This window comes from Equus quagga, chromosome 14, assembly GCF_021613505.1.
Source record: "Equus quagga isolate Etosha38 chromosome 14, UCLA_HA_Equagga_1.0, whole genome shotgun sequence".
NCBI classification, from domain to species: Eukaryota; Metazoa; Chordata; class Mammalia; order Perissodactyla; family Equidae; genus Equus; species Equus quagga.
The window spans coordinates 66,785,043-66,804,813 of NC_060280.1; the positions used below are offsets into that span (position 1 = coordinate 66,785,043).

The window sequence follows — 19,771 nt, forward strand, 5'->3', positions numbered from 1 at the left end:
GGTGGGGGAGGGGTTCTGGGGTGGCAATTGGAGAGGATCCCGGGGAAAGGAAAGGATCCATCTCAGGGAATGGAGGAGGTCTGTGTGGGGAAAAGGGAAGAGTCTATCTGGGCGGTGAGGGAAAGTCCATGGGAGGAGATAGGGGGTTTGTTCTGCGGATGATGAGGTCTAGACTGAGGGGGGAAGGTTCTCTTGAGCGATGGTTCTCAAAGTGTGGTCCCCAGACTAGCAGCATCTGCATCACCTGGGCGCTTATTAGGGATGCAAATTCTCTGGCTCTACCCCAGATACTGAATCAGAAACTGGGAGTAGAGCAGGCAATCTGTGTTTTAACAAGCCCTTCAGATGATTCTGCTGTGCGCTAAAGTGTGGGAACAACTGCTCTCAAGTTAGGAGAACGCTTCTAGGAGTTAGAGGTGTGTTCTAGGGAATCAAAGGCCTGTCCTGGGGGGTGTGTGGTGGAAGGGGGAGTATCTCTCAGAATGGGGAGGGTCTGTCCTAGTGGACTTCTAGAAGATTGGAAAGGTTTTTTTTTTTTAAAGATTTTATTTTTCCTTTTATCTCCCAAAGCCCCCTGGTACATAGTTGTGTATTTTTAGTTGTGGGTCCTTCTAGTTGTGGCAAGTAGGATGCCGGCTCAGCGTGGCTTGACAAGCGGTGCCATGTCCACACCCAGGATCCGAACTGGCGAAACCCTGGGCCGCCGCTGTGGAGTGCACGAACCTAACCATTCGGCCATGGGGCCGGCTCCAAAGTTGGAAAGGTTTTATATCTAGAATGAGAAGAGGTTTGTTCAAGGGAGTGGAGACAGATCTGCTTTATAAAATGGGAAGGTGACAATGTTTGACATCACAGATAACGTCATGGTTTAGAATTACTAAGTCTTGGATTTGGATCCCTGGATCCATCACACTAGCTGTGTGACCTCATTCTTGTACCTATCATCTCTGAACTTCAGTTTCCTTATCTGAAACACAAAACGATAATACTGACCTCATAGAGTTGTCATGAGGACTGGTTAGACTATTCAGTCAACAGATATCTATTGAGTGTGTTTTCTGTGTACAAGTTCTGGGAATTCAGGGGAGAAACAGACAGACCTAGCTGTTTCCTCAGAGATCATGTCTCGATGCTGGGTGCTTAGCACATAGTAGGCATTCAATAAATGTGGTTTTCCCTCCTTTACCAAGAAGTGGGAGATTCTTCTGGGGGGGGGGGCGGAGCAGGGAATGAAATGCCCCTGAACCATGGTAAGTCTGACCTGGAGAGTAAGAATGTGTGATCTATTCTTGAGAATTAAAAATCCTCATCTATTACTAAGCCCTTGGACACTTGAACCTCATAAGAGTAAGATAGACAGGATTTTTATCATCCCCATTACACGGATGAGGCTCAGAGAGGTGGAGAAATTTGCTTAAGAGTACAGAACTAGGGGCTGCCCTGGGGCCAAATGGTTAAGTTCACGGGCTCTGCTTCAGCGGCCCAGGGTTTCGGGGGTTCAGATCCTGGTTGTGGACCTAGCATCGCTCATCAAGCCAGGCTGAGGCCGCGTCCCCCACAGCACAACCAGAAGGACCTACAACTAGAATATGCGCTATGTACTGGGGGGCTCTGGGGAGAAGAAGAAGACGAAGGAAAAGAAGATTGGCAATAGATGTTAGCTCGGGTGCCAATCTTAAAAAAATCTTACAAAAAACTTTTAAAAAGAAAATACAGAACTAGTAAGAGATAGTGCCAAGGTTAGAATGCAAATCTCTGACTCCGAGTTCAGCACATGGAAGATGCTGTGTTCACAAAATGGAGAGATGGTGTCCTAGAGAATGGGGAGGCCTGTTCCAGGGGAGAGGCCTTTAGTGGGTGCACAGCAGGCGTGCTAACCTAGGGAATGGAAGGTTCATCTAGGTCGGCAGCTCAACATTGCCTAGGCAGTGAGACCAGCTGGCGAGCTTTTAAGAATACTAATACTGGGTCCCACCTTAGAGGTCAGAATTAACTGGTTTGGCACATTACCTAGACATCTTTTGAAAGTCCCCCAAGTGGTGGTAACTTTCAGCCAAGGCTGAGGACCTCTGCTCTGGGACATGGGGTGTGGATCCCACAGTGTGGAAAGCTGATAAAAGACTTGGAAATGTTGGCCTCTGAAGATGGGGAAACCTGACCTGAGGAATGGGGGACAGGGTGCTCCTAAGAAAGGGGGGAGTTTTTCTGAGAATTGGAAAGTTGTATGCCAGGGAATGGAGGGGGGTGTCATTAAGATATGGAGCTTATCTTGGGAGAATGAAGAGCCTGTCTAGAAAATGGAGGGAGACAGTCCATTGGGAATAGGGTTCTGAGAGTCCCCCTAGCAGAATAGATAAAAGCAAGGACTTTAGGGTTCAAGCCCTCCTCTGCTATCTCTACCACATACCAAGAGGAATGTGTCCTCTTGGGCACATTGCTTGACTTCCATATGCCTCAGTTTCTTTATCTCTAAGAAGATTTGTAATGCCTGCCTCATAGGGATATTGTGAGGATTGAATGAGATAACGCCTGGTCCATAGTAGTTGCTCAATAAATGCAGCTGTTGGGGATGGGGAGTGTATAGTAGAGCATTGGAGGTTAACTTGGGGAATGTAGCGTCCATCTGGAGAAGGGGAACATTGATCCTGAGGAATGGTGGTGATGTGGCACCATTCATGCACCAGTGACATGGGAGGGGAGAAAGAAGGGAAGGCTGGATCCAAAACCCACATACACCTGACAGTGACAAGATGGGGCCAGGAGATATCCTGCAGGGGCCGCCAGCCTCCAGGCTGTGAGAGGCTGGAGGAGGGAGGGATGAGCGGGGGAGAGGTTTGACTGCTAGTAACCTCTCAGCTGCTGCAGTAAGGAGAAGACTCAGCAGCAGCAGCCTCCCCTCCCATCCATCTCAGCTGTGTGACAGGTGGGAACTTAAAAGCTCAGGTCACGTGTCTCAACTGGTTAACCTACTTACCCCTTGAAGACTGGGGCTGGGACAGGCAAGAGGAATTGCCTGAGAAAGGGGCAGAGCAGGGGAAAGCCCAAGAGTGCTCTGGGGACCTATGCTGGAAGGCTTGTGGGGTGAGGAAGAGAATCCACATGTGTATGAGAAGATGCCAAAGACAGTGTCTGAGCCCTGTGCAGGCCCAGGCATACATGTGCCTCCAGCATTAGGCTTGTGCCTGTCTTAAAGAGAGGAATTTGCCTGGGAGAATAAAGATTTCTACAGTCGGACCAGGCTGGGCTCTGGGCACCCCTTTAACCTTGGAGCTGTCTGCAAGCTCCCCCAAAGCAGTCACCCTCTGTCCCTTCTTAACTAGTCTCCTCCCCCTTAGAGACGGGCAGTGTGGGGAGCGTGCACGAGAGGGGGAGGAGGATGTCCCAGACTCTTGCTTTCAAAGCTTTTTTATCTAGTTTGGGGATTCCCTGGGGGAAGCCTGAACTCAAGGGCCAGAACGGAGGGAAACTGAAGGGGGGTGGGCGGTGCAGACAGGCTGACACCTTCACAATCCCTCAGAGTGGTGGAATCTGCACCCCAATCCCCTCCCCCTACACACACTCACGCCATTGTTTAGTCTGTAATCCAGGGACCTGTCCCCGCTGAGTGACTTCAGTTCTCCTTTCCTCACCACCTCCAAGTCGGCCCTTCGCCGCCAACCCCCCACTCCTTGGTCCACAGCTGCACCCGCTCCGACCCCCGCGTCGCCGGCGATGCTATCCTCTTTGCCACCCTTGTCCCCTGCGGGCTGCGGGGCGGCGCGAGCCCTTTAAGAACAGCGGGACCAGCGAGCAGTAGCTGGGAGGAGAGCGCAATCGCCCGGCGGGCTTGGGAGGACAGGGCTCTGAGGACCAGGCTCAGGGAACCGCGTGTGCGCAGCCGAGCCGAGTCGGGGCGCGCCCCAATCGCTTGTCCGCAACCTTGTCATCTCCTCTGAACTGAGGCCGGGGGCCCTCCCCTGCTGCCCGCTCCGCCCCGGTCCCGCCCCGGCCCGGGAAGCCGGGACCGGGAGCTGGGACGCGGGTGCTGCAGCCGGAGGCAGGTAAGGAGGGCCCGGAGTCTCCATCCCCGGCTCCTGGCAGCGCTGAGTCTCGGCCCCGCACCGGCCCGGGGGCGCGTCAAGGTGACCAGGCATGCGGGAGATGGGGCGGGGTGAACCCGCCATGGGGGGCTTAGTTGGCGGTGGGCGTTTTGAGTCCGGGCGGTGCACCTGTCTTTGGGGAGAGCCTAGGGCGAGCGGGCCCAGGGGCGCCGGCGGGAGGGGCTGGCCAGCGTATCGCGCCCAGGGACGGAGAGGGGGACGCAGCCGGAGGCCCAGAGCATCCTCTTCCTTCGCCCTCCCCTGGTCCAACCTGCGCTCACCCTGCTACCCTTCGCCGGCCGCCCCTTCCTTTCTCCCCGTCCCTCCGGATCATCCAGTCCCCAGGGGCTTCTGGCCTGCCGGAGTAAGGAGATTAGAGCCGCCACGGGGAGGAGGCTGTGGCTGAGGGCTTCGAGGGGCCGGCTGGGGCCAGGCTGGGGCTGGGGCTGCCTGGGACCGAGGAGAGGTCGGGACTGAGCGTCGCTGCGCCGGGATTGGGGGACGGGGGAGGGCAGATGCTCGGGCGGTGGGAAGTAGGGTGCTCCCAGCAGGCGATCTGCCCTGCGAAGGAGGCAGGGAGGAGGGGCAGGGCAGCATTAGAAAGCAGGGGAGCTTCGAGCCGGGGCTTGGGTCTGCCCCGAACTGAGCAGGCCATCTCCCTGCAGGCCGGCGGCGTGATGGCGGAGAAGGCGCTGGAGGCCGTGGGCTGTGGACTAGGACCCGGGGCTGTGGCCATGGCCGTGGCGCTGGAGGACGGGGCGGAGCCCCCGATGCTGACCGCTCACCTGAAGAAAGTGGAGAACCACATCACCGAAGCCCAGCGCTTCTCCCACCTCCCCAAGCGCTCAGCCGTGGACATTGAGTTCGTGGAGCTGTCCTATTCCGTGCGGGAGGGGCCCTGCTGGCGCAAACGGGGTAGGGAGCAGCCTGGTGGGGAGGTGGGCCCGAGGAGTTGCCTCTTCGGGAATATGAGGCCTGGGTGTCCCTCGTTCTGCAAGTCCTGCATCAGTGGGCCCTGTGGGGACACTAAAATCTCAGGCCGTCACTCATCGTGCACACAGTGAGGTGCCAGGGTCTGTGCTCCCCTGCTCCTGTGAGCACTGTAGGACACTAGGTTTTGTTAGTTATTGCAGCTTCCCTCTTCTAAGTTGACACTGTGACCTCTGGTCCTTGAGTGGTCCTTGAGTTTTTCTTTATTTTTAGGTAGAATTCCTGCGTTTGAGGACTGGTTTGAGAAAGTGGGGGGCTGTGTGGCAGGGGTTCTTCCTCAGTGGTTAGCAATATCCTCGAACCTATAGAACGCTGCTAATTTTAAAAGACGTTCTCATGCCTGTCATCCTACTTCATTCTTGCCCAATTCTTCCTAAGCAGGGAGGGTGAAGGTTTGGCAGGATAGATAACATCCCATGTTACTAATCAGGAAACTGAGGCCCAGGGAAGTTGAGTAACTTGACCAATGTCACAGGGCTAATATGTGGCAGAGCTGGGACCAGGAGCCAGGGATTTCCAGCTCTCCAGGTGTTTTTCTTTTTTCTCTCTTAACTTCCTGGTACAGCATTCCTGTCTTCTCCTGTCTTCCCCCATCAGGGCAGGTCTGGAGCTCTGGGTTCCTTTGAACCCTGACCATACCCTGCATCTCCTGCTGTGGGCAGCTTGAGCTGGGAACAGAGAAACTGGGGTTTTTTTTTTCCCAGAGCTTGGGTGTGGGTCAGGGGTGGAGCTGGGACATTGTTCTCTGAGGTTCAAGACAGAAGTCTGGGGTGCTTCAGAGCAGGGCTGAGCATGAGCTGTCTCTGCACTCCCCACCCTCACTGCCATGAGTGACCAAAAGGTCACAGGGCCTGAGCCAATGGAAACTGAGGCATCTTGGCTCCCTGCCCGGCACCCTATCCTAAGCAGCCTCTGGGCCCTGAGACCAGCTCTGGGTGAAGTGAGGAGATAGCTGTTATTTCCTTAGCCCTCATTTCTTGACAGTTTTAAGGAGAAATGAAGATAAAAAAGAAATGTGGCTAGATGGGCCAGCTCTTCGCTTCAACCCACCAGCCACAAATTGGCATCCACCGGGTCCTTCCTGCCTTTGACCTTGCCAGCCCCATTCTGCTCTGCTGTCCATTTTGCTGCTTCCTCCGTCCCTGGCCCCTTTCTCTGTCCTCTGTCCTCCTCTGGCTTCTCTTTTCACTTGAATCCCTCTCCCCTTCTCTGGAGGACGGAAAGCAAGTAGAGGTAGGCAGGGAGGATAAAGAGCCCTGGGTGTGGAGCGGAGTGAGGGAGATCTCTGCCCTTCCTAGGTATGGAGTTGTCACCAGTCTCTCCTAATTATATATGACCTTTCTTGTTTTTCAAAACCCGTTCCTATTAAATATTATTAGTCTCACTTAATATTTACAATAACCCTACTATGTCCTTGAGAGGAGATATTACTAACCTTATTTTATAAATGAGGAAACAGAAGCCCTGAAGATTAAGTGACTTGACAAAAGAGAGTCACTGACTGAGGCTGAACTAGAACTCTGATGTGTGTCCATCCCGAAGCCGAGCAGGCCCCTTCCACGCCGAGCAGCTGTGGGACAGCAGGGGCCGCGGCTGTAGGCTGTGGCTGTAGCCCTCGCCCTAGGACATGGATTCCTAGCCACTTGTAAGCTATGTGGCTTTGGCAGACTGCTTACCCTCTCTCGGCCTCACTTTGCTCATCTGTAAACGGGGCTGATAAGAAGATCCGCGGCACAGGCTTGCTGTGAAGCTCAGCTGAGATGTTATCAGGGAAAATGCATTGCGAAAGGCCAGTGTAAGATGATATTTGTATCAGGCGTCAGTGTTCGATCTAGCGGTTGGCTGTGATTAAGTGAGGGGAAGGTTCCTCATTACCGATTTCTTCCCCTGCAAAAGAAATCGGTCCTCTTGAGTGTCTCTGAAAGGCCTCTGCGGGAGTGTCCAGCCACACGTCTTTCTGACTGACAGTGATGATGGCTGAGGCAGAGGGCTGGAACCCATGACTTCCCCCCACCCAGTAAAGAACTTGCTGTGTGACTTTGGGTGATTCACTTGGTCTCCCTGGGCCCTAGTTGCCGCATTCATGTTGCTGTAGCAGCAACTGAGGTCATGAGCTTTGTAAACTGTAGAGCACCGTCCAGGCCCTTGTTGGGATCAGGACCCCACAGTGGGCAGCAGCTGATCCCCCTCCTGACCGGATGTGTCCAGAGGGACCAGTGGGTGCTGTGGAGAGGGAGCAAAAGATCATATTCCTTCACTGTATCTGCTAAGGAGGGAGAGTGGAGAGGGAACTGGGCTCTGTGGGGGTCGGAGGAGGGTAGTAGTGAGCAATGTACCTGGTGGGGATTGGTGTTGCAGCCTCACTGAGGCAGGTCTGCAAGCATAGCAGGAAGACTGGCCTCGCTGGCTTCATCCTCCCTCTCCTCCCCCATTTCACCAGATGACTCCTGGAGTCACTGCCCTCTGCTCCCTGGATTGTGTTACATATACGCTCTTATAGAGCAGAGCTTTTCCTCTCAAAGCCTGCAGAGCCTCTGCCTTCCCTGTCCATTTTGGAATGCTGCTCATCCTTCAAGTTATAGCTCAAATGCCACCTCTTCCATGAAGCCACTCCTGATTTTTCCCCTGCTCCTCCGCCCTCATCCATTCTGTTTTCTGCATTCTTATGGCACATTACTTGTATTTGTGTTATAATCCTTATTTTATCTTCGGATCATAGATGTTTTCCATTTTTTTTTACCTAGACTGTGACCTTCTTGCGTGCAGGAACTGTGTCTTCCTCATTTTTTTGTCCACTGTCTGGTACAGAGCTTGGAATGTAGTAGATAGCAATAAGCATTTGTCAAATGAATTAATAATAAAATGTCACTTTTGAAAATGCACTCTATGTGCCAAGCATTGTGTCATATGCTTTACATATATTATCTCATTGAATCTTTACAACAACCCTATGAGATAGGTACTGTCGTCCTCATTTTACAGATGAGGGACCTGGAGCTCAGAGAGGTTAAGCAACTTGCCCGAGGTCACACAGCTGGTAAGTGTGGAGCCAGAATTTGAACCTAGATCCACCTGACTCCAAACTCGTGCTCTTAATGCCTATGCCACCTCCCAGTGAGTGAATGAAAGGTGAGATTTGACTGGGCCATGTTAGGGTCTGCAGAGACAAGCCTGATGGGCAGAGAGAGCACAAAAAAAAAGGCTTTTTCAGAATGAAGCAAAAGCTCTGAGAACACACACTCAGGACAAACACTAATTGAGCATCTAGCACATGCCAGACAGTCTGCTGAGATTACAAAGATGAGTAAGACACAGACCCTGCCCCCAAGGAGCTCACTGACTAAGATGCTCGGGGAGGCGGATGGTTGACAGGTACATCAAGTAACAAACATGCTGGCGTATGACAAGTGCTATGGGAACACAGAGGACAGTCGGCCAGCTCAGGCTGATCACTGGGAAAGTCTTCCTGGAGGTGCGGAGAGAGCGACCACTGTGTTTATAGATGAGGATCAGGGTCTTCTATAACCTTGAACCTCTCTCCATGCCCATCCATGAGATGTAGGGCTTTTCCCAGGGCCTTCAGAAGAGCGTTGTCGCCTCTGGTACTTTGACATTAGTAGTGATCATTTCTAGGGGGACCTTAGGAGCCACGGCTGCTCCTAAGAGTTTGGGGTGCCTCTGTTCACTGTAGCCCTGATCGAAAGTTCCTCCCTCCTTCACTGCAGGTTATAAGACCCTCCTCAAGTGCCTATCGGGTAAATTCTGCCGCCGGGAGCTGATTGGCATCATGGGCCCCTCAGGGGCTGGCAAGTCCACATTCATGAACATCTTGGCAGGATACAGGTGAGGACGAGGCTGGGGTAGAATGGGGCAGGAGGCGGGAAGAAGGACCCCATGGGGAGCATAGAGGGGGTTCTGAAGCGGCCTTGACCCCCATCCCCAACCCATATCCCTACAGGGAGTCTGGAATGAAGGGGCAGATCCTGGTCAACGGGAGGCCACGGGAACTGAGGACCTTCCGCAAGATGTCCTGTTATATTATGCAGGATGACATGCTGCTGCCACACCTCACGGTGCTGGAAGCCATGATGGTGAGGGCTGGATGGCCATCTCCTCCTCCCAGCCCCCGCTTCTGTCTGCTGTCCTCATCTTTCTCATTGGCTAAGGGGTCAAGGCAGTGCCCCTCGCCCACGCATATCTGACCCACCTACTCTCTGGACCTCAGGTCTCTGCTAACCTGAAGCTGAGTGAGAAGCAAGAGGTGAAGAAGGAGCTGGTGAGTGGGGAAGGGGAAGGAGAGGGAGCAAGACAGCTTCCCTTTCTGGTGCTTCTGAGTTCTGGGGCCCTGAGCTGGGGAGTGGGAGCGTGGCGGCCAAGGATGGGACAATGGACTTAAGGGAGATGTTTATTTAAATTGGAGTGGTGCCTGGGGGAAAGCAGAGACTCTGGAGCTGACCTGGGGTGGGTGGGGGGTCTGGGCCAGGTGACAGAGATCCTGACGGCACTGGGCCTGATGTCCTGCTCCCACACGAGGACAGCCCTGCTCTCCGGGGGGCAGAGGAAGCGCCTGGCCATCGCCCTGGAGCTGGTTAACAACCCGCCTGTCATGTTCTTTGATGAGCCCACCAGGTAGTTCTTCCCCTTGTCTCCCACCGGGATGCCCTATCCCCTCAGCCTGAGCCTGGGCTGGAGGCTGCAGCTGCTCCACTGCTGGAGGCCAGAGCCTGTGTCTGCAGCCTCCTGGGGCCAAGATAAGGGCTCATTCCTCATCTCCATCCCTGCCAATCCTGCTACTGTAGCAGCCTCATCCTTCATCCAGGCAGAAAGCCCCGTGTCCTCCATGATTGATGCCTCCCTCACCTTCTCCCCCACAGCGAATCAGTCACCAAGTCCTGCTGATTCCACCTCCTTTTTTGATCTCTGATTTGCCCCACCCTCATCCCTAGTGCCAGTGCTTAAGTTCAGGACATCATCAACCCTTGCCTGCATTTCTGCAACAGACTCCTATCTCCTTGTTTCCAGTCTCTCCTGGTCAATCCTTCCTCCAAAAGACAAATCTGGCAATACTCACTCCGCTGCTTAAAAACATGCAATGAGGCCCATTTGCCCTCAGAATAAAGTCAGAGGACTTACAAGGTCCTGGTCTGAACCTACTTCTCCAGGCTCACGTCTGGCTTCATGCTGTCTTGTATTTTATGCTCTAATAATATTGAATTGCTTATAATTCCTTAGTCGAACCATGTGTTCCATGCCTCTAAGCTTTACACATGCTGTGTCTTCTGCCTGGAATGCCCTTCACCACCACGCCTGCCGTTCCACCTTCACCTGGCTTAGCTCTTTCTTCTTCCAGACACTTAGGAAGCTTCTCTGACTACCCTCCAACACCCTTGTAGAGCAGAGCTGAATCCTCCCCCTCTTTTTCACCCCATGTTTCTACAGCATGTTCCACATTCTCTCAGATGATCTGTGTGCTTATCTCTCTCCCTCCAGACCAGAGTCTATGTCTCACTTATTCATCATTGTAATCCCAGTGCCTGGCATTCAACAGGTGCTCAATATATGCTTGTTAGACTGAACGGTGCTCTAGGCTTCTTAGTGCCTCCAGATTCCTGAATCACACAGTGTGTACAGGATACAGGGGTGGCCAGAGTGAACCCCTTCTTGCCTGCTCCGTCCACTTCATAGCAGCTGTTCCACCTACCTCACCCCACCTCCATGGTGGCCTCTCTCTGGACAGTGGTCTGGACAGTGCCTCCTGTTTCCAAGTGGTGTCCCTCATGAAGTCCCTGGCCCAGGGGGGCCGTACCATCATCTGCACCATCCACCAGCCCAGTGCCAAGCTCTTCGAGATGTTTGACAAGGTAAGTGCCTCTGGGCCTCCAAGATCACTGGCCTGTGATGGGGACAGGGAAGGAGGTCAGTAGAGGTGCTGGTGGGGCCTGCCTGGTTCACTGGTCATGCTTTCCTCCCCCTTCTCTTTCCACCTCAGCTCTATATCCTGAGCCAGGGCCAATGTATCTTCAAGGGTGTGGTCACCAACCTGATCCCCTATCTGAAGGGGCTCGGCTTGCACTGCCCCACCTACCACAACCCGGCTGATTTCAGTGAGTGGGGGGCCTGTTGGGAGGGGCTGGAATATGGTGGTGGGCCAAACGTGGGGGCTTGGGTCATGCACTCCGGCCTCCTGGGGGCAGAAATATCACTGTCACCTGCCTTCCCCACACACTCAAGAAGGGGCTGGCTTGCCTTGGAAACGAAGGATAGACCTTAGCTGAGCCCTCCCCTCTGTGTCTCCCAGTCATTGAGGTGGCCTCTGGAGAATATGGAGACCTGAACCCCATGCTGTTCAGGGCTGTGCAGAATGGGCTCTGTGCCATGGCTGAGAAGAAGAGCAGCCCTGAGAAGAACGAGGTCCTCACCCCCTGCCCCCCTTGCCCTCCGGTGAGTAGGGGTGGAGAGGGCAGAGAGTGCAAAGTGAGGGAGGGGAGACAGGACCATGGACAATGGCCCTGCCAAAGAGACTGTCCCCTAGAGGCATCGCAACCACTGGGTACTAGGAAGAACCCAGGACTTGGACTAGACCTTCTAGTAACAGCTGTGGGGCCTTGGGCATGTTATGTAACCTCTTTGAGCTTCGGCTTCCTTGTTCATTTATTGGTTCAGGAAATTCTTACTGAGCATCTGTAGTGTATTGTCCTCAGTGCCGGCACACTGCCATGGGGTAAGCAAGACCAATGCTCTTGAGGCCATCGTGGCTTACTGTCATCTCTACCCTGGAGGTGATGATACTTACCTCACAGGGTTATTGGGAGGACTAATTAGATCATAATGTAAGGCTCTACATACTGTAGCTGGTGCAGCTGGTGCTTGCTCAGTGCCAGGTCTCCTCCTTAAAGGAGATACTATAACCCTCAAAAACTGGAAGAGTTAGTTATTGTTGTTGTTGTCATCATTATTATCACTGTTAAATAATATCATTGTGAAACTGGTGGCATAAAGGTGTTCCACCCTTAGGATAAATGTTTTTCTATGGCTTAGAGAGAAGACAGGTGACTGATCTACTAGCAGCCCTCACAGGTGTCCTTGACTCCCTTTCTACCTCCTCCCTCCAAAGTTTTTACCCCTCCTTATGTCTCTCTCTGAATCTTGCTCTGATTCACGCCCCTAAGCCCAGCTTCTAGGTACACAACTGAGTGGTGGGGAATTCTCCTTCAGGAGACCTGGAGGACCCCTGTCCTTGGGAAGGCCTCAGAGGTTTTCCCATTCACTGAGCTGGGTGCACAGTGGGTGGGTGGGGTAGGCTCACCTGATCCAATTTCCACTCCCTAGGAAGTGGATCCCATCGAAAGCCACACCTTTGCCACCAGCACCCTCACACAGTTCTGCATCCTCTTCAAGAGGACCTTCTTGTCCATCCTCAGGGACACGGTGAGGCATCAGTTGGGGGAGAGGAGGCTGGCATAGGCCTGGCTTTTGGGGACATAGGATCCCAGCAGCTGGGATGGGAATGGGGTCCCTCCCCCAGTAGCCACACCAATGCACCTGTGGGTTTATGAGCCTATGAGGGCAGCTCCGAGCTCCTACCCCAGTGTGGCCTGCCCATCCCTAGCCTGTGACCCCCTCCCCTCTCCTCGTGATGACCCCCTCGCACAGGTCCTGACCCACCTACGGTTCATGTCCCATGTGTTGATCGGCGTGCTCATTGGTCTCCTCTACCTGCACATCGGCAACGATGCCAGCAAGGTCTTCAACAACACCGGCTGCCTCTTCTTCTCCATGTTGTTCCTCATGTTTGCTGCCCTTATGCCAACCGTGCTCACCTGTGAGCTTCGCTGCCCTCAGCGTGGGGTGTGGGGCATGGGTTCTGGGGCCTGGGGTAGGGGCCAGGGTGTCAACCAGCTGTGCCAAATTTGCCTGTGTCCTCAGTCTCCTTAGAGATGGCAGTCTTCATGAGGGAGCATCTCAATTACTGGTACAGTCTCAAAGCATATTACCTGGCCAAGACCATGGCTGATGTGCCCTTTCAGGTGAGCCTCCTCCTCCCGCCTGCCCACTGCCTCCCTCCTGTCTTCTCCTTCCATCCTTGCTTGCTTGCCTCCCTCAGCCTGGTCCCCTGCCATCCTTCCCATTACTTCCACTCACTTAGCAAAGAGGTAGTGAGTACCTGCCATGCACCAGGCTCTGAGCCAGGTACTAGGAATACGGCAAGGAGCAAGGCAGATATCATCTTGACTTTGTGGAACTTATGTTCTAGCAAACTGGTTTGACGTCTAGGAACTGACAAACCAAACAGAAATGATGAAAATAATAACCCTACAAATGACTCTATAAATCTTATTCGAGGCAATAGAGAATGGTGTGGTTCTGGAGCCTTACCGTGCCTGTTAGCTGCAAGATGTTGGACAAGTCACTTAATCTCTCTTTGCTTCAGTGTCCCCATCTATAAAGTGGAATGACGATAGTATCTACCTTGGGGTTGTTCGGGAGAATTAAATGAGTTAGTACGTGTAAAGTACTTGGCACATAGATAAATGTTAGCTGTTTTTTGTTGTTGTTGCCACCACCTCCCTGTTCCAAGCACCAGGGCTGCCAATAATCCACAGGGCACCTTTGTGCCAACTAGGAAAAGGTGCCCCTTCCTCAGGGTGGACGTGGCACTGTACCAGGGGGCATGGCTTAGTGAGAAGAGCACAGCTGGGCCTTGGCATCTGGTTGCCTCTTGGTTGGGCACCCTTGTGCAGGGAACAACTTGCACGACCACACACAGTGGGCTCAGTCCCTGCCCTCCAGAAGATGATAGCTCATAGGGTGACAAAATGCTCTCATATGTAGAATGAGTTAATTGACAGTATAAGGAATAAGCTGGTCCAGATGGGAAGGATTTAGGAGCTCAGAGGACAGAGAAATCACCCTGCCTGAACCAGCCAGAGTGGGCCTAATGGAAGAGGTGAGACTGGAAGATGAATGAGGTTCACATAGCTAGGGAGGAAGAGGACATGTATCAGCCTGAGGCGACAGCATGGAGTCAGGACCAGGCATGGACACTCTAGGAGTAGCCATTCTAGAGGTCCTGCCTGGGCAGAGTGGAGGGTCTTGGCCACCGTGCCCCTGGCTCGCAGTCTGCTGCCCAGCCCTGTGCCCCCTCCCCAGGTGGTGTGCCCAGTGGTGTACTGCAGCATCGTGTACTGGATGACAAGCCAGCCAGCGGAGACCAGCCGCTTCCTGCTCTTCTCAGCCCTGGCTACTGCCACAGCCTTGGTGGCCCAGTCTTTGGGGCTGCTGATCGGAGCGGCCTCCAACTCCCTCCAGGTGGGAGGGCTGGCTGGTGGGGACCCCTGAGAGGGGACAGGGTCTGGTGGGAAGAAGCGGGGGCTGGCATAAAGAGTGGGATGGGCCTGTGGAAAACCTTCGGCTCCCCAGTCCTTTGTCTGTCAGGTCACCCTTGTGACAGCTCGGTCCCCTTCCCTCCCCTCCAGGTGGCCACCTTTGTGGGCCCGGTTACCGCCATCCCTGTCCTCCTGTTCTCTGGTTTCTTTGTCAGCTTCAAGACCATCCCCACTTACCTACAGTGGAGCTCCTACGTCTCCTACGTCAGGTCAGTGCCCTTTCCCTCACCATCCGCTCCTGTTCCTCCCTGCAGGAGGCCATGCCCCCAGGGATGAGAGAGTTGCAGCTGGGCTCTGGCATTTGCCCAGGGAGCAGTGAGCCTATGCTCTGTATCCTGCCCTGATGCCCCTGCTTGCCTAGGTATGGCTTTGAGGGTGCCATCCTGACCATCTATGGCATGGAGCGAGGAGACCTCACCTGCTTGGAGGAACACTGCCCATTCCAGAAGCCACAGAGTATCCTGCGAGCACTGGATGTGGAGGACGCCAAGCTCTACATGGACTTCTTGGTCTTGGGCATCTTCTTCCTGGCCCTGCGGCTGCTGGCATACCTTGTACTCCGTTACCGGGTCAAGTCGGAGAGATAGAGCCTTGCCCGGGCCTGCACCCCAGCCCCTGCAGCAGGAAGCCCCTAGGCCCAGCCCTTTGGGACTGTTTTAACCTTGTAGACTCGGGCACTGGTTGCTGGTGCAGCCACCCTCCCCTCTCTTGGCTCCTTCACAGGCTGGCTGTGAACTTCAGACTGCGCTCCCAGCCTTGGCCCTGGGATCCGGGGCTCCAGCCCTCCCTGCCATGCCCAGGGGTCTTCCCAAGTCGATGCAGTTTGTAGCTTCCTCCCCACTCTCTCCAACATCTGCATGCAAAGACCACTAGGAGGCTGCCACCCTCCTTCCTGCCCTCAGCACCCTCCTCTGTTGTCTGCCTGGGAGCCCCAGGCTCTCCAGACCCCCACTTACAACTGACCAAAGTGGCCCCTCTTGGGGTCCCCACTACACAAGTGTTTGTAAACTGGGCTGTTCTAAGGTTGGGGTTCCAGGGCTGGGCCCTGGTGAGGTCCCCTGGAAATCCCATTTGGACGTTGGAATAGAGCAGGGAAGGACTCTGGAAGTCTCTTCCTCCTCCTCACCTTCTCCCCACCTCAGGCCCTTGTTGGTTTAGACAATCTGCTGGGACAGAAGCTGGGTTTTCTGTCTGGGTCATCCCTCCCAGTCCTGGGGATGGGAGAGGCCTAGGGCCATGGGATGCCCCGTCCCCCATCCCATCACCTTTGGTGGGGGCAGGGCCTGGTGGCACCTCTGCAATAATGTCTGTGTTTCTCTCCCACCTGCCACTGGAACTGGAGAAGGCACTTTATTCTGGGGGGTGAGTGGGAGAAGACTCAAGTCTCCTTTCTCTGCTCCTGCCGCACGGTCCTGGAATGCTCCGTCCCCTTTCCCGAGTTACAGGCACATAGATTCGAACAGGCGATCTCAGCCCTACACATACTCACTGTCCCCTATGCCTCAGAGGAAGAGTGATGGTGGCATGGTGGTGGGTGCTGTTGGGAGGGCAGTGCCAACCTCCTCCTGGGGATCCCACTTTGACTCTAAGGATGAGGCTGGTGCTGCCCAGGGTGTCTCCAGGATCTGCAGGTGTCTACCCCCTAGTCTTTCCTCCCTCCCAAGCCACGGGTGGCACAGGGCACTAGATCCCTGGAGTTCAGGACCCAATACAAGCACAAGCACGGGCATAAATTGGCCTTGGCCACTGCCACCCAATGGCCCTTCTTTTGTGCGTCCAGCTGGCATTCTCACTCCACACCCCTCCCCTAGCTGCTTGTTGCTCATTCAAACTCCTGTCCATGTATCTCCTCCCTCTTCCCATCAGCCAAGGTGGCCCCTGGGCATCAGAGCAGCATGCCCTAGGCACCAGGGTGACAGACAAACCTAGAGCATGTCTGGCTTTCCTGGTGGGTCCAGGCTCATTCTATTTCTGAGTTCCCTTCCCTTGGGGCTCTTTCCCCCTTGTTCCTGTGCACATATCTCCCTACCTTCCCTCACCCTAACTTGGACTCCCCCATCACACACAGATGACAGTTGTATTTGTGGGATTTCACCCATTATTAATAAAACCTATATTTATACAGTAGGCAGCATGTAAATGTATGTGGGTCTGGCGCTGGGTACCATGGGCTGTGAGGTGGTCTTCAAAGCACTTGGCAAGAAGCCTGTGAGCTTTAGGGAGCCTGTGGCAGGGGGTAGTAAGTCCTAGGTATATGTCAAGCCAGTGAATATATATCTTATGAAATAGTATCACGCTTTACATCTTACAAATATTTCATATTCTCAAGGGACTCTTATGCCAACCCTGCATTATCCCTCATGACAACCCATTTTGCAGATGAGAAAACTGAGACTTGGGTTAAATAACTTGCCCAAGGACCTTTAGCTAATGGAGGTGAAACCAGGCCTGGGAACCAGGTCTTCTGCCTCCAGACTCCTCATTCTTAGTGTTGGCCAGTGATGTTCATGGCGAATATGCAAGCTTCATGTGGGTGCCCTGTGTCTGTTGCAAGCGTGTGTTCTTGCCTGAGTGGTGCATGACTCTCTCTTCAGAACTCACTGAGCCATGGCTGTGCCTATGTGTGTGTGTGTTGGGAGCAGGGGGGTGGGTTGTGGTCATGAAGGGCAGTGAGAAGCAGGAAAGAGCCTGGAGCTAAAGCCCTAGGATGAGAGTGGCAGGGACCTCACTGGGCTCACCACTGCTTTCCCCTTTTCTTCCTCTCTTCTATCCCACTGGGCCACACTTACCAGGGCCCAGCTATCAGCCACCAGAACTGCAGATGGGTCTGGTGGCCTGAGGTTTGCAGTAGACAGTTGTCCAGAAGGCCTTGGGGGCTGGTGGCAAGATGACCCAAGAAGCAGCACATTGTGTCACCCTCTTCCCTCCTGATGCTGAAGCTGGGGCACTGAAGGAAGGGACTGGCGTCCACCCTGCCAGCTATCTGGAACATCCTAGTTGTGCCACATGCAGAGCTAAGCGCCCCAGGATAGATTAGGGTTGGGTGCTCGCCTGGAGATGGACTAACTTCGCTCCTTGTGGAGGTGGGAGATGGGAGCGAAAGTAGGAAGAAGTCCGAGTCCTTGCTTCTGGAATTCTAGTTAGCTTCAGGGGGCATTCTGGGTGCTACCTTCCTTCTCCCCAGAGTGAGGCCAGTAGATGGCTCCTTAAAGTCAGAGGGCACAAAATCCCATCATTAGATAGTCTTTCTTAAGATTCCTCTTCTTTACTCTTTCTCCTTTAAAATGCAGATACTCCTGAGAGAGCAAAACATTTATAAATTCACACATTTGTCAGTTCTCTTGGGAGCTAAAGGAGATGAACAGCCATTCCGGAGCCAGCAAGGGCCGTTCAGGCACAGAGCACATTTGTAGAGTGGCTCGTGTATTTGTGAAGACAGCTCTTTTGATTCTTACAGCCATCCCAAGAGGCTGCTAGGATGAGTATTATCATTTCCTCCTTTTACAGAGACGGAAACTAAGGTTTGGAGAAGCGACTTGAGCAAGCTCTCAAGATACTGTGTTCTTGCCACTGGGAGCAGTCAGCCCCATTAACCTGTGGAGGTGGGGCATAAATGCACTCTGCCCATCCAAACATGTCTTCAAATGGGCCCACTCTCCCAGAAGGCAGACATTCCCGGACTCAGAGATCATCTTCAACACAACCACCTCCTGTGTCAGGGTCTGTGCAAGGTGCTGGAGGGCAGAGACGACCAAGGCAGTTCTCTGTGCTATGGCTCGACAGCACCTGGTGCCCCAACCAGAGGCCTGCAGCATGACTCACTGTCCTTCTGTCTACAAGAGGCCAGTTAAATTATATGTTATTAATAACACCTACGATGGCTGTCATACCTGCTGGAAGGGTGGGGCAGGGAAACAACTTGCTCTGAGCTGTTTCCAGTAACTACAGCCGGGGGCCTGTCTGCCTCACATGGCGAGGTGTGCAGAGTGAAGCTAGAGGCGTCTGCCAGGCCTGAAATGTCACCCCTGAGACCACATTCGTAGAGTTCCCTATCTCCCCTCTCCTCTTCCCAGTCTACTCCCCTTTCAGTACTTCTCTCAAAATGAAAATGTGCCATTTCCCTGCTGCCTGGAATGCCCTTCCTTTCCCTGACTTATCTTTCAAGATCCAGTTCAAACGTCACCTCCTCTGCCAGAGGCATTAGTGACTTCCCCTCCCAGTCTTTCCTAAGGTTTCCAGCTGCCTCTGAAGTCCCATCATTTGGGCTCCCTGGAGGGGAGCTGCGATGGTCTGGTCCCCGCATGCCTTGTACTCAGGTACCCAGACACTCAGATAATAGCCCAATACCATGTGTTCAGTGAATGAACAACTGTCTACATGTATAAATGAAGTATTAACACTGTCTTCAGGGGCCAGCCAGGTGGCGCAGCAGTTAAGTTCGCACCTTCCCCTTTGGCAGCCCGCGGTCCAGATCCCGGGTGCAGACTTACGCACTGCTTTTCAAGCCATGCTGTGGCAGGCGTCCCACACATAAAGCAGAGGAAGATAGGCATGGATGTTAGCTCAGAGCCAGTCTTCCTCAGCAAAAAAGAGGAGGATTGGCAGGGTGGCAGATGTTAGCTCAGGGCTAATTTTCCTAAAAAAACCCAAAACTGTCTTCAGTCTAGACGGAGGGCAGAGATCACCAAGCCCTCTTTCCAGCCCTGCCTTGAGGCCCGTCTCTATGAGTTCCTTATTGTGCACATTGCACACGTTTGCATGTGGCAGTGTGCCCTGGCTGTGGTGGTGGGTGGCTCCTCCATCAGCTGCGTGGGGCCTGGGTGTGCCCTGTATGGAGGCACAGCGATGAGGGTGGGGGCTTTGAGGACCAAGAAGCCTAGGGCGAGGCCATGATCGGGTTCCAGACAAGAAGAGCAGGTTGGGGAAGGAGCTGTCCCTCAGCCCCGTCTTCCCAAAGTGACCAGAAGCCATAAGGAGTGGTCTGGAGTCTGAAGAGAATCAGGTACAGAGGGGAGGACTCAAGAAGGCCTTGACTCAGATCTCTGCCAGGAAGTAGGCTGAGGAGGGGAAGAGGCGCAGAGAGAAGGATGCCCTTGGGACAGGTGGGTGCCTCAGGAAGGCCCAGGAATGAGGAAGGAATACACAGGCCGGGGATTTTTGTTCTGGCTCTTCCACTTGCTAATTGGGTCTACCTGCGCAAGTCACTGCCCCCTTCGGAGCAGCAGTTCCGTCATCTGTAAAATGGGCCTAACAACGAGCCCTGCCCGGGAGGTGGTAGAGGGGTAGCGGGCGGGTCTGGCGCCTGGCAGGCTGCGG

The 19,771-nt window shown here is 53.9% G+C and overlaps 1 protein-coding gene across 1 annotated transcript; it reads left to right on the forward strand.

Annotated features, from left to right (window-relative positions):
- The first annotated feature begins 4,756 nt into the window (after nt 1-4,756).
- Nucleotides 4,757-16,582, forward strand: ABCG4 (ATP binding cassette subfamily G member 4). Its single transcript, XM_046686081.1, has 14 exons — nt 4,757-4,994; nt 8,795-8,912; nt 9,028-9,160; nt 9,295-9,345; nt 9,553-9,698; nt 10,807-10,930; nt 11,059-11,173; nt 11,368-11,510; nt 12,399-12,497; nt 12,723-12,891; nt 12,996-13,096; nt 14,220-14,378; nt 14,546-14,664; nt 14,817-16,582. The coding sequence occupies exons 1-14, from the start codon at nt 4,757-4,759 to the stop codon at nt 15,040-15,042; spliced, it is 1,941 nt and encodes a 646-aa protein (XP_046542037.1). The 3' UTR covers nt 15,043-16,582.
- The last annotated feature ends 3,189 nt before the right edge of the window (nt 16,583-19,771 follow it).